This window comes from Coturnix japonica, chromosome 13 (assembly GCF_001577835.2).
Source record: "Coturnix japonica isolate 7356 chromosome 13, Coturnix japonica 2.1, whole genome shotgun sequence".
In the NCBI taxonomy this organism is placed as follows: domain Eukaryota; kingdom Metazoa; phylum Chordata; class Aves; order Galliformes; family Phasianidae; genus Coturnix; species Coturnix japonica.
Window position 1 is genome coordinate 3820959 of NC_029528.1, and position 14587 is coordinate 3835545.

At 45.0% G+C, this 14587-nt stretch overlaps 2 protein-coding genes across 8 annotated transcripts in view; one reads left to right on the top strand and one right to left on the bottom strand.

Moving 5' to 3' along the window:
• HNRNPAB (heterogeneous nuclear ribonucleoprotein A/B) overlaps positions 1–14587 on the top strand; it is a 37260-nt gene that overhangs the window by 18012 nt on the left and 4661 nt on the right. For 2 of the 5 annotated variants that reach the window (XM_015875627.2, XM_015875631.2), the window contains one exon: positions 5124–5827. The exons of 1 other annotated variant lie outside the window; for it this stretch is intronic. The gene's annotated coding sequence lies outside the window, so the exon portion shown is untranslated. Of the gene's footprint in view, positions 1–5123; positions 5828–14587 lie in introns of those variants that run through there. 2 more of the 5 variants (XM_015875629.2, XM_015875633.2) reach the window with 1 other exon arrangement.
• COL23A1 (collagen type XXIII alpha 1 chain) overlaps positions 63–14587 on the bottom strand; it is a 155332-nt gene continuing 140807 nt past the window's right edge. For 2 of the 3 annotated variants that reach the window (XM_032447385.1, XM_032447384.1), the window contains 7 exons: positions 14556–14582; positions 13966–14037; positions 13814–13867; positions 13419–13445; positions 12874–12927; positions 12117–12203; positions 63–8254 (listed from right to left, as the gene is read on the bottom strand). In XM_032447385.1, the coding sequence (XP_032303276.1) occupies positions 8207–8254; positions 12117–12203; positions 12874–12927; positions 13419–13445; positions 13814–13867; positions 13966–14037; positions 14556–14582 (369 nt within the window). In that variant the 3' untranslated portion in view covers positions 63–8206. Of the gene's footprint in view, positions 8255–10603; positions 10682–12116; positions 12204–12873; positions 12928–13418; positions 13446–13813; positions 13868–13965; positions 14038–14555; positions 14583–14587 lie in introns of all 3 variants that reach the window. The other variant, XM_032447386.1, reaches the window with a different exon arrangement.

The window sequence follows — 14587 nt, forward strand, 5'->3', positions numbered from 1 at the left end:
ATGTTGCATACGTCAATTTTGAACAATTGAATTGAACTAAAACACAGTCAAGGAAATACGAATAATGGCCATTAATCTTTATTTGAACTCTTGTCTGGTTAAGATACTTTGCAGCTATTTATAATAACAACCGGAACATTTACAGTTTGCTTGTTCTTGGTTACAAATGCAGAGTTCATTATACATATTCACACAGTCATAAAAGCAACCTGTACAGAGAGACCATTTCTAACCATTGACTCTTTGCTTTTAGTACAGAAAGCACAAGGAAATGTTTTTGGAGGTCTCGAGCTGACGTGCCGTCCATTGCAGCTTTAAGCTACAAATACATACTGCAGGACTAATTAATAACCATTTTAACATGTTAAAACAATGCATACAAAATACCATCATTAATGCCTTCATTTTTAAGCACTTGTTCCCCAAAGCAGTGAGTAAATAGAACTCTTCATGGCATACACAATTAAAAATTACATCGTGCTGCAAATAGAAACGTTACGCATAGAAATGTTAGGCACTTTTTTTTTTTAGTTTTTACTATTTATATGTATTTATATATATATTTCAAAGTGGTACATTGTACAGAGGCTTACTCAGCTTCATATGCTGCACCACGTAAATACAGCCACACAAATTACTGCTCAGGGTGCCCAGCATGGACACACGTACTGCACACAGGCCTGGCAGCTCTTAACAGCCACCCTGAAGCAACGCAGCCCTTCCCATTAAATAAGGCTTGCATAACCTGGGAGAGGATTAAACTCATATTGCATACATTTCTCACAGCTGTGTTATAAATAAAGTCATATTTTCAATTCAGTTTTCATACCAGCAGCTACAGTTTCTCTAATTCCATCCTTTCAGAAATGGCACCTCAATGCTAGAGGACAGACCAGTGTTAAAAGGTCTGTACGCCCAAAGCAACTTAATGTGGCTTTCAGTTCTGACTGGTATTTTGTGCTGAATATTCATCATACTGAGCATTTTGTTTTCAGTAAGATACCAAAAAAGAATCCCAGATAGCAATGCAAGAATTGCTATGTTGCGAAACTGTCTATACAATGGCATTCCATCTATGAAACTGCCCAGCAAACACAATAGGACTCCAGCTCCCATCCTAACTAACGGCAGCTTACCATCTCTTCTGCCTGATGCAGAAATTCAGTGAGTACCTGCACAACCAGGTCCTCCCTTCAGTTCACAGCAGAAAAGCAGATTTGATCAGCATCCCCTTCATACTCACGTAAAATGCACTTTTAGAAATTAAATGTACATTATGTTTCAAAGAACATAAAAACCCACGTGTTGCTGGTTTCATTTACACAGAGGTGTATTTCAGACACCTGGGACATCGCCATTTCAGTCACCATTAACAGCCACGTTACATAAGAAGCCATACATGGACATACAAGTTCACTATGTCTGTTCCCTGAAACAGCAACTGAGAACTGCTACCACAGCTTAGCGAGCAGGGATTAATTGTCCTAGGACATAGGAAAACCGCAAATGTTAATGTATTTCTTATTCTGCTCTGCTGTCACTAATGCCACTTATGCATTGAAAACTCATGTTTCCCAGCTTCCCTGCGGTTTTCCCCCAGGCCTTCTACAGCATTATAGAGTCCTAAGGTCTATCAAGGCCATCTCCCATTCATTTCCAAGTGTCAGGTTTTCAGCACTTGCTGTAGCTGCAGCTTACACAACAGTCAGACCCTTCTGGTGTGCCATCTAATGAGTGAAGCATGGGAAGGCTGCAGTGGTTCACTCGGGAACACGAGAACGCTAGAAGTAATGTTAAGTTCACAGGTACAGACTACACACTCACTGGTTTGCTTCAGTATGTCATTTTTTTCCCCTCAGCTGTTATGAACAAGCCTAGATGTTGTCCTATAAGGTTACTGAGCTCAGCATATGCCATATTGATTGTCATAGGCCTCTTCAAATCTTATCCAAATACTTATCTCACTTGACAGTCTACCTGGTTAAGCCTGGCTGTGCTACCAAACACACCAGCAAGCACACAATGAGTCTGAGGGCCTGCAATGAGGCCAAGTACAGTCACAGGGCCCTTCCTGCACCACGGGACACCCTGAGGATGGTGGGACCAAATCTGTGCCTGGCTGTGCTGGTGTAGGTCAGACCCAAACCTATCCCAGATCACCACATATATACACAGTATTAATCCATGAAAAGCAGCCTGGGGATGCTTTATTTTTAATCATGAGTCATTACTAGTATTTTTACATATATTCATAAAAATCTATTGTCTGTAAGGAAGATAATTCAGAGCTTTCAGTTGAAAATTTTAGAATGGAAACTTGGCTGGCAACCTCCTTTTATTTGTATAATGCTTCAAATTAATTATCTGGGCAACAATTGGGTTACAAAGAATACAACTGTGTTTCCCAAGAAGAAATATAAGAATCGGGAAACAGATGGAAGTTTGTGTCTAAGCGCTCCTGTTTTGCAGTGATTGATTCAAACCTCACCTGGCAGAGGTGTGTCTGTGCCCACATATGCAGACTGTGCGGAGCAGTGCTGCTGTTTTTGGGGTAGGGATAATTTCCCATCGAACACTGAATTTGTTTCTGTTCAAACAAGGTGGCCTCTAGAGGGCAGCATGAAATCAGCATTCAATGCCCAGGAAAGCCGTGCTCTAACAAGCCTTTATGGTGAATTTACACAGGACACACACTGAGAGCAAGGATGGCTACTTAGCATTACAGTAAATCTGAGATTTTCCTGGCATTTTAGCACTGCAGTTAAGCGAGGAGTTACAGCTGGCTGAGTTCTCTCATTCTGGCCCCCAGACTGGCTGTCCTACTTGAACGCTCATAAACAAACACGCTTCCTGGGCACTGGGTCACTATAAGCATCAGAAACGCCTGCCTGGCATGCCATGCCATTCTGCATGGAATACATGTCATCATTGCAGAGGCTGCTTTGAGCCATTGAAACCTGGCTGGCTTGTTAATTTCAAATGCAGAGTGCATGACATGACAGGAGATTTAAACAAAAGCTCAGTTTAGTACTTTAGGATCTTTAAAAAGAAAACACATTAGGAAGCCTGTTATCATCCTAAGAAACTTTCCTGTTTTTAAATATGCAGGAGAAAAATCTGTACAAAAAGAAATTCATTGCCATTAAATGTACAGCAAGGATTAGAAGCAGAGTATGCAACAAGTCTTCCCCATGGAAATAAAACAAAGTATATTGCTTTTTTCCCCCATCTTTAGCTCAAATCCCTGTGCATTAGGTCTTGGAAACAGTTTCAGTTTGGAGTCAGACTGGATTTTATCTACCACCTGTTTCACAGCCCAGAGAAATACTGGTGAACTAACCAGCCCAGCCTGCAATTAGGCCAGCGGCAGAGCTGTAATTAACCCACCTGCCCCCACCACTCAGGCCCACACCATGGCAAGTGCCCTTCTGGAGCTGCCACAATACTCCTGGCACCAGGCCGGACCTATAAACACGGGCATTTTTGGCCACCAAAATACACACACAGCTGAGCTCTGGGCACTTGGCCACACTCACAGCAACACCGTTCCTGGAACACAGACAGACCTTGTAGCTGCTTGTCCTGTTCCTGGGAGCAGGCAGGCAGCGCTATCTGGGCCTAATGGGAATCACCACGCTTATGTAGTCTGTTACATCAGATCACTGAATGTCATCTGTAAACTAGAGAACTGGGATAAACAATGAGTTTGGCTTGGCTTAATTTCCCCCAAGACAGAACCTAAGCCTTTTAACCCAAATATTTGTTCACTGATGAATCCACAAAGCTCACACATCAACCACTGTACTGATTGCGATGGATCAATTGCTCAGTCACAGTGACCTACATTTCATCGCGTCAATCATCTTTATTGCTGCTGACATCTAGTGGCAACACTGAGCTGCAGTTCAGAATTCCTGTCAAACACTCTCACGTTCTCTCAAGCCAGAATAAAGGGAGAATCCCTGGGGCAGGAACGCACTGTGCTCAGTGAGAGGCTGGGATCATTCCTGAGTTCCGACTGAGAATGCCAACACTGCCCAGAAGTAACACTTATCTTTGTGAGCTGTTTGCATATTCCATGCTCTATAAGGACCTACATAAACATTTTCATATGGAAGGAGAAAATAATCAACTGATCTGGCACGAATCTGCTGAGCAAAGCACATCCTTATTTAACTCTTCCCATTAAGATCATGACTGCTGTGAAACAACTTTTCATTTAACAACCTCCCCTTAATACATGTGTGTGGGAAGCACGTGGATCTAAATACATTTCCTCTTAGACTGTGCAGTCAGTGCAAAGTGAACAGCTATTTTAATATAGTTTTCCAGTTTGTGCTGCACCATGGATGAGAAACACTGAGCTCAGAATGCACAGGCTAAGCACAGTGGTCCCTATGGAGGACCAGGAAAGCAGGTTACAACTGCAGTCTGGCAGTATTTGTGCCTGGGGATCTATTTGAACCTGGAGCTCTGCTTGCCACGGGTTTCAGCTGCTTTGGTGATGGTAGGGACTGCCTGGGACCAGCAGACCTGTAACTGACACCCTGCTGGTCTATTACAGCTGCTGAGGACACGTGCCACGTACTGCAGGACCTGTCCCTGCCAGCACTTCCCATGGGAATGAAAGCAGCAGCAGAACAGAGAGGCTGCTTTGCACAGGCTGCTGGTCTAGACACACACAGTGTATCTGATCTATCCTGAACACACCATACCTGCCGCTAGTGCATACATGGACCTGTGGTGCAGGATGCACCACACCCAGTGTACAGCGTAAACCCAGCAAAGGGCCTTAACATGGGGATTTTCAAACGTTACCTCTGCAATGTCCGTCAGCCGAGGTGGCAGCACTGATGGGTATCAATCAGCCACAGCCCCACACCACAATGCCTGCTTCCAGCCTCGCTCCTGGGCTGGCACGGGAACGTTACGAGGGGACGGGGAGGAAAAACCCCGGTGAAGAAGTTCTGTGGCTTTAAAAGAGCTCTCCTGCTCTGCTGAAAGCAAATGGTGTGGGGTTCTGTGGCACCAGGCTCTGTGTTGGGAGGGGGAAGGCTACCACGCACAGCGGTTAGAGCAATAGGTAAAGCACTGTTCTGGTATTCTGTATCAATGTTTTGCAGGCCTGGCAGTGGTCACAGTTGATGCCTACAAGCACTGGATATTCCACAAGTTGAAGACGGAATACTGACTTGTTTACCTGAAGATAATAGGACTTCGGGGGTATTTCCTCAGAGAAAATATAAATTTTAATATAATTTCATAAGCTTTGGAGGTTAGCTTGTCTTGTAGCTTCAGTGATATCAAACTTCTTTGAGTAGGAGCTAGATAGAAAGCTGTTTAGTTTTTGCCAGCATATGTAAAACAAGACTTTTCTATCTGCATTGTAGATTGTTTGTGGACACTTCCAGATTCTTGTGCTTTCTGCAGTCATTCTGGGGACTTGAACTCTCATTGATATCGATAGAGGTTCCATGAACAGGACATCTGCAGGATACCAAGTGTAGAAGCCCACGGTGTGGTTTGGAGTAGTGAACTGCTTTAGTTTGGAAATGACTGGGGGAGACGGGAAGAGTAACTGTACATTAAGGGAACAATTACAGATCTTCTTCCCAGTGACATCAATGAGAGATTTGCCTTCGACCTTCCACAGAAGAATTAGCTTTAATTTGGGACAGCAAAGGGGTTTTTCAAAAGCATTAAAAGCCAGCGGGAGCTCTTTCAGCAGCTCCTTTCACCTTTAAAAACCCTCACACCAAAAGTGGTAGCTAACGTCATGAAATGGAAGTAAATAAAATGCATTTTCATTGCTGTTTGAGTTACACAATTCTTGTTTCTTGATTTGTTAGTTGATCTGAATTGATTTAATCTGTACAGAGACCAAAAATCTGGTCAGTAACTCATTGGTAAAGATGTGAAATATAGCCACAAAGCAATCAGTGTGTAGGTATAGGCCCTAGGCAGTGAACAAAGCTAGATAATGGAGGATTACTGCCTACATCTGTACATCTTTTGTGTCTGCGCTGACCAAGCCAACGTCCAATTCAGCATTTAACAGCAGATGACAAATAAGCTCAAGACCAGCTAGGACACAGTCACCAGACATCAGAAACCTCACCCTGTCTGTGTGGAGCACCGAGCACATTGCTGCTGCTATTCACAACACCAGGGCTACTATTACACTAGGATGGAGCTGCACAGGGCATGTTCCCCCTGGAGCCACCAGTCACATCTCCTCCCACTGGTCCTGCAGCACCAGCTGCCCTGAGATGCAAAGGAACCTCCTCACAGGTTCAGATCTACTCAGTGCATCAAAAATGACTCCTTGTATCAACTGGTTTATCAGCACAAAAACCAGGCTCTTAATTTCACTTCGGCCTCATAAACAGAGCCTAGCAACTTCTATTGGGCTAAGGTATTTCCTTCAGAAACCATCCGTGCAATCAGAAAGGCGTTAAAGCCACGGGGATTCATTCCATCACTGCTCTGGTTAGGATTAGCCAGACTCACCATTAAAAAGCTGTGGCTTGTTTTATGTGATTTTACATAGCTTCTATTTCAGCCATTGGATACATCTTTGTACATCTTTCTCTGTTCAGTTTAAGAACTTAATGCTATAAAGTATCTCCTCCTTGTAAAAGGAATCTGATTGCCTCTTGGTCTTCATTGTAAGCTGAACAGACCCGGCTGTAAGCCATTGTGTTCCCTGCAAAATAATTTTTCATTTCTTTTTACTGCTCAATCAATCCCTGTTTTTCCAAGATCTTCAGAAATGTGACTTGTAAGATGTTTGCAATACGTTCCTTTTTAAATTCCTCTCACTAATGCAATGTGTAATAGAAATCCTAACCATCCTTTGATTCATTACCCTGCTCTGCATGGATGTGCCTGAGATAAGTTAAAGAAGGACAAGAGGAGCGTGCAGAGCTACACAGATCACAATCAAACCACATAAACACAAGGAAATCAAATGCAAGTGAATCCTACAGACCAAGACAAATACTCCGAACTCCAAGTTTTGGGAACCTCAGTAGCACCAGTATACACTCTGCTGCGTAATGGAAGACTTCAGCAGAGTCCCTCCCTGCCCCACAACAGCCATCCATTCTGAAAGCATTTTGCAGTGCTTTTGTTTTGAAGTTTTGCAGTCGAGGTTTCTTAAAGAATTTAGGTGCTGCTTTAAGAAAGAGCTGGTACATCTTCAGCTGCAGACAGCAGAACAGGACCCAGAGGTGCTTCCTCTTGAGATCAAAGGTTATCTGATAGTAGCCAAAACACCCACAGGCAGTCCAGGTTACATTTTCCAAAGCAACAAAGGGAGCTTGGCTTTGTTTCCTCTGCAGGTTTGAAGTCCTTTCCTTTGACCAGACGGCATACAGCAGCTTCTCCCATCCTTAGGGCTGCATCCTCTTTTTCTTTTTTGTTTTCTGCCAGTTTTTTTCACTCTTTGAGCACACACGTGCAATGCAAATAGAGTCGAGAGCCAGGTTAGGACAGGGATCCGGTAAGGCACACAGAGCAGCGCACTGTCTCAGTGCTGTTAGTTCACACAGCAGCATTAGCAGTGAGTTCTGGTCATTCCCAGCAAGTGTCATCAGAACCTTTATCAACTCTTGATGTTATCATGTGTATCTTATGGGTTTGAGAGCTTTACAGTATTTTCAAAGTCCATAAATGACAGGATCCAGTATAAAAAAAGGTCAATATATTACTGTCGAAGGGTTGTTTTTCTTCCTTTTTTTATACAAAAATTTAAAAAAAGATCAAAATATATCACATTATTTACACGCTGCGCTTCATGCTTAGAGATCACTGCAAAAGAACACACAGACAAACACTTCAGTCAGAGACAAATGCTCCATTACTAATCTTGTGAATATCAAGACTGATAGTCAGATTTTTTTCCATATTAACAGTACCTCCAAATGATTTGGTACCGGATTAAACATGCTAAGGGCATGCTTGCATCATGAGGGTTTGCAACCAGTTAGTAACATGCTTGCTATCAGTTGGTGGCTTTTCCAGCCTTAGCAAGGTTTTGGCGTGGTGTTCCTAGCAGCTGTGCAGTGGGGAGCAGGGCATGGAGGCAGGCAGGGCACTGCTCTCATAAGGCACAGCACTGCTGGGCAGGCACACAGCCCACTGCTGGGGCACAGCACCTAACACAGCTCCTCAGGGCCCATGCAAGGAACTACTACCATTAATCTCACTGTACCTTGTGCCAACATCCTGCTACTGGCAGTCCGTCTGGTCCCTGCAAAACAGAACACATGGATTTTGCTTCTGTTGACTGTGATCTGAGTGTCAGAACCAAAAACCCAAAGCTCAATCCTTAACAAACAATGAAAGCGTTAGCAGCACGGTAAAAGACAACAACCATGCATACCCACATCACTCTATATGCACAGCAGTAACAGTGCAGGCAGTGTGAGCTGTGAGTCAAGCACAACACAAAACCAAATACACTCCAGGATGAAAAATAAACGTTGACACTTCCTTGCAACAAAAAGGTGAACACACATTAAAATCTGGAACCTCAATTAATTCAGAATCTGCTTTAAAAAGGAGTGGTTTTGTGATCAGACCTATGTGTGGACAGCACGATGTGGAAATGTATCTTTTGTTCATACGTGCTTCTTGAGTTGGGGTTGATGCATTTTGTAATGGTATTCTACCTGTGTTCAATGCCATCCTGCAGTACTGAGTTTCTTTAAGAAATCTCGAGTTGCTGAACTGATTGAAATGTGATAGACTGTGGGCTGTGTAAAGGGAGCGAAATGACTTGGCTTTTTCCAGTGGAGATGCAAGAAGTATATAGAAATGAGAAAGCTGAGTTTACTTAGCAGGAGGAAAACACTGACAAGGAAGGAGCCCTCAGAAGAGGAACGGACTTTTTATGACCAACTTTTCAAGCTACGTTAACAGAAATAGCTGACTTCAGCTGCCTTTTCTGATGCTGGATTTTTTAATGCTCTTGGATCTCTGATTGCATGAATTGCTGCATGTCGAGCACACATGCACCAACCCTTCCCTCAGAACCACCTCCAAGTTAACGAGGGGTTGGGAGCCATGAAGACATGTTTGCAGCAGAGGGAACTGCTAGTGCAAATAGAGGTCAAAATGCATCTTTACATTTTTTACTGTAAATGTCAGCCATCCCATTCTTTTTGTATTCTGTATTGATTTTATATGTAAAATAGCCTATGCCCAATAAAAGAGATGCAGTGATGTAAGGTTACCCTCTCCAGCTACTCCCAGTGTGACAGGTCCAGTTCAGACTTTCCTGTAACATTACAGTAGTTGGAAGCACACAGTTTTCTGCTGACACACAGCCAGCATTTTGGTCTATGACAATTATTGGCATGATGAGGGGGTGAAGGGTAATGGGGACAACATGCAGAGCGGTTCTGGCACCTGGAGACATCCTGACCTGGTGTGTCAGAGCACATCCCAATGCACCAAAGGTCACAGGGCCCATTTCCCAAGGCTTTTTCTCCCCCTTCTGCACACTCAAAATACTCATTTTGGCCATGATCAAGCCCCACATCTCTACCATGCTTCACTTGAATGACTCCAGAACAACCGGTCAGCTCACAAAGGGCTTCACAAGGCACAGCTGAGGCTCACACCCCAGAACTGAACAGAATCACCAAGAACCAGCAGCCCCCTGTGACTGTACAGCAAGGAGAGAAGGAAGACAACACTCCCAGGCAGCGTGCAGCAGCTCATGACAGCTAACAACAACTTACAGCAATTAACCTATCATACACAGGCAGGAAAAAGTGCATCTGTTGCATTAACTGGTCACTGTAATCAGTTATAGGAGAAATCCCCTTCTGCCCTTACAGCGCCTGTGATATAGCTTGACTCTGTGTATTCTGTACAGTTAGCATGGGACATGCTTAGCAAATATAACATCTCTGGGGAGTAAATACGAAGAGCTGAAGCAGGCCTGCTGCTAATAATTGGTTTCTTTGACACATATGAAAGCAATTTAACTTCTTTTTTTTTTCTGAAAGAGAGCTTACTGCCCTTTTGTTTCTCTGAAGACAACTGCAAATCATCTAACATGCAGCATTTTCTATGGTTAAAAAAATGAAAATAAAACAATGACCTCTTTTAGCTAGTCATGCAGAACCCTCTGGATCAGCAAGCAGAGCTTCAGCCTCTCTGCGTAATCAGAGGATTTCAACCTGAGCTCCACAGTGCAGAGCTGACGCAGCAAATGACCTTTCAGTGCCCAAAGGGCCCATGACCTCCAGCCACAGCACCCAGAGCTGCTGCACCCAGCTGGTGCACAAGGGGAACTGAACTGGGCCATAGGTACCCAGAGAAACAAGAGCTGATTTTTAGGATCTACTGTTGAAAAGAGTCAAGCAGCCCTGTGAGATCTCCCACGGCCTACCCTCCTTATTTAAAGGCAGTGGGAAGAAGGCACATCCCAATGGTGTCCTTCTCTGAGTGCCAAAGTGAAACATCTCATTCCAGCTCTGCTGTCTCACATTTCTTTCTCTCCTTGGTGGGATTCGTGCCTTAGGAGGGGGCTTGGCCACAGCAGGACATACACAAACCATGCGAGAAAAGGGAAGAGCAGGTACTGTACCAGTGGGCAGGGCACGCTCACCCCATCCAGGCCTGGCAGACCTGGATCCCCATTGCTGCCTGTAATACTACGATCTCCCTGTTTAAGAAAAAATAACTGCTTGATGAGAATGATAAAAGACACGGGAGTTACTCGAACAGACATCAGTGCCTGAGCAGAAGGAACAGGCTCAGAACTTTGTGCATCCATTTCTGATGACACAGCAAATCAGAGTTGTTTTATGGTGGGGAGTTCACAGACACACAGAGACTGTCATCTGGGAAATATCTTCTGTACTCAAAGCAGAGATTCTCATTTGAAAAAGATGAGGGTTAAATCATCCAGCATGTTGAGAGAGGAAAGGTGATCCATCAGAAACTAAATATTTGTAGCTCACATTCTATCTCCAAGCCAAACAAAGCACAATGAATGAAGGACATTCTTGCTGGTACCGCAGAGTTCCACGACAGCTCTGATGGCTGGCGAGGTGAGAAAGCCATCATGCCTTTGGACAAGAAATGTGTTTTTGGAGAGTCAGAGCAGACTAGTGCTACTAGTTAAGCACAGCTGAACTACGCTGTAACAGCCACACTGGGCAGTTTCAATAGTTTAAATAATATAACACAATATAACAATAAAACACAAATTATTCTTTCATCCCAAAACCGCACAGCATCTTAAGGAATGGTTATCTCTGGTTTCAGTCATTAAATGAACAGCAGTAACTAAAAGGAGGTAATGTTTTACCAGGCCAAATAAACAGGGCAAGTTTTTTTCCTAAGCCATATCAAAGGTTTGAAACACGGTAGAGAATCCCACCTTCCTCAGACCTGGACATCAAGGCAGGTTTTCTGGGAAGAGGCTGTCTGTGTACAGCGCAGCACAACAGTGGCCCAGGATGTGTCAGAGAAAGGACAGATCTGAGCTGTGAGCTGCTATCTCAGCCTGAGAAACACGGGAGGTCTCTGATCCCAGAGGCACTTTTTGGCAGCCTCGGGGCTCATACATCACACAGCCTTGGCAGTATTAACATGCTATCAACACCAACCCACTTCCCCAGGCGGGAGAGCTACAGTCAGCATGGTCCCTGCTCAGTCTGGGGGAGATGATGGGATAAAGAACTGACCTGGCTTTCAAATTGCCTCCCATCCATGGCACAGAGTTACTCCCCAATTGCAAATGTACTCAAAATCTAGGCAGGCAGCTTCACCAGGGCACGCTATCTCCTGAAGAGCATTACTGAAGCCCATTGTTCCTGACTGCACTAAGAAGGTCTCTATACAAAGATTCTTTATTTTTACTGCCGTGGCTTGTTCCCATCTGGCCAGTAAGGAGCCCTTAAAGCAAGCACTGAACTTCCAGCAGTGCAGATAAAACAAACCATTAAGAAAAGTGAGAAAACAATAACCATCTGCTCTGATTTACTGCAAACTAAAGATCTACCAAATCCTCCCTCCCTTTCCCAGGCTACAGAGCTGTGTCCCCTTTCAGTCCCTGCAACACACACTTCAGATGAGCAAAGCAGAAGACGTACCACAGGGCAGGGTTGGTCCAGTCCGGGAGGGCCGGGTTCCCCCTTCTGCCCTTTGGCTCCTTTTCTCCCTGGTATCCCTCGCTCACCCTGTTGAAGCAAAAGGAAAATAGTCTCAGGAACAGAGGGGTGGCTGGCAGGGGAAACACACCTTGTTTTTCACTTTGCACAGTTATTGCAGCATCCCACGTTTCAGCCAGAGTTGGGATGTTTGCACTGGTGCAACCTTAATGGGGCAATTAAACGACTGAGAGTCTTCAGTTAAAGCAGGATAGCAATAATTTAAGAGGGTAGCTAAGTCACCAGTTAATGCTAGAGACCAGGTTGGTATCTGGCAGCAAGGAGTGTTGGGCAGCCCCTGCCAGCACTGCTGGAGCACCAGCTCCCAGCATGGCACCAGCCACCAGCCAGGCACCCTTTTATTTAAGGATCCCTGTAACAAAACCTGACTGGGATCCAGTTTCAAGGTCTATAAACCAAAACTAGCAGTTCTTCCCAACCTGGAGCTGCCAGGCTGCTCCAGCTCCCCCCAAAGTTTGCAGGCTGCCAAGGAGGGACAGACTTGGAGAAAGCCCTTCCAAGCCAGCAGGCATTCATAGAATGTCCATACAAATACTTTGCCACAGTAAAGGTCTTACAGCAGTGAGTCACAAAAACTGGAGCTGGAGGGGACCCAATGCTGCAGGACACGAAAGCAGCAGCCAGTCTTGCTCCAGCTTGCTCATCCCCACCAGCACCCTTACAGCCACAGCCCACTCACCTTCTCTCCTCTTTCGCTCTTCTCTCCCTTTTCTCCTCTGAGACCTGGGAAACCCTGTTATGGAATTTTTTTGGTGGGAAAAGAAAAGGGTTGTAAGGTTACTTTGTGCACATCCCAGTATCTCAAATCAACAGAAGCAACCAGCAAAGAATACGGCATTTTCTTCCCTTTTTGTCTTTGTATCTCATGAATTTATTGGGAAAGCTAGTGCTTTAGCTATCCTGCTATTTCATGTATAAGAGATTTTGGTTTTCCTGAATCTGATACAAGCATTCTCAATTAGGACAGAAAGACCCCACAGCACCTTCAGCTGAGCCATGGTACCCGGTGTGATACGGGACTGCTGTGCAGCGGGAGCAGCCATCCAACAGCTGCCTTGAGTTAAGCCTCTTTCTACTGACATCATCCCATGGATGCCCTGAGTAGGGGAGAGCAATCTACGCAGTGTGAGCTGTGTATATTTGTGAAAACAGCAAGCAGCCTCGATGGCCTTTATGTGTGTGACTGACATTTTAGACATCAGAATTAGCTTTCTCCATACTCACATCTAGTCCTGGCTCTCCCGGCTTTCCCTGCAGTTGTAAAAACAAAAACAAGACAGGTTGGACTGATTTCAGTGCAGCAGGCAGAGATTCCCATCTGGTGACATACTACGCTTGGCGGAGATGGCGAGGGCTGAACACCTGTCTGTGCACTCAGCATTGCCCATCTGGGCACAGTGTGGCCCCAGGTTGTTCAGGCAGCAACCATTACACCCAACTGCTGTCATCAAATGCTGACAGATGCTAGAGAACAGCAGCTCATTGGAGCTGAGGTTCTGCAGACAAACGTTGGTAAAATGAGCAATTTAGACTAGGAAGAAGCTTTGGCCATCAATAACCTGGCTTCTATGGAGCTCCAGCAGGGAGGTGATCTAACATAGGCCCACACCAATGATTACCTTTTCTCCTTTGGTACCGGGTAAGCCAATGAGCCCTGGAGCACCAGGGAGACCCTGGAAGACAGTTAAAAGAAAGGAAAAAAAGCATTAGGAAAGTTGCTGTAAGGACAGATTCTGCCAACAGTCAAATGAGATGTGGGGAAACAACTCACAGCTGGGCCCGTGTCGCCGTGCTCCCCCTTCTCACCGCTGTCACCTTTTTCTCCCTTTGCACCATCCAAACCCTGCAGAAATGAAACACTGACATCATCCAAGCAGCACATGGGCCTTGGGAACAGCCTGGGGTGGGAAGGTGGTGCAAAAAGGCAGGATTGTGCTGTCAGGCAGAGCAGTGCAAGCATAAAACCCGCTGCACCAACCCCAAACACAGCTGGGACAAGGACAGCCAAGGACAAGGACACCTCCCCGCAGCTCACACCCTCGCTGCTGTTGTTTCCTCTTGTCCAGGCTGTACGAGAAATAGTTGAAAATAAAGGTTCCAGTATGTGGGTTTGGAAACTCAGATCCGCATGTGCTGCAGGCTGTCAGGACTCCATAGTGGATTTAAGATCATAAAAATGTATTTGGAAGGAAGAATGGCTTGTTTTCAAAAACACCAACTGCTGAACAACACAATCAAGGAATGCGTTGTCACAAACAGTGACAAAAAAATCAGTCCCCAGAGCTGACAGTCCTTTGTGGTCCTGCAAATAATGCAGTGGCAGCCTGGAAACAGTGGGTGACATTTAATTTATTGACTTACTTTAGGCCCCTGGATTCCTGGAGGACCCTACA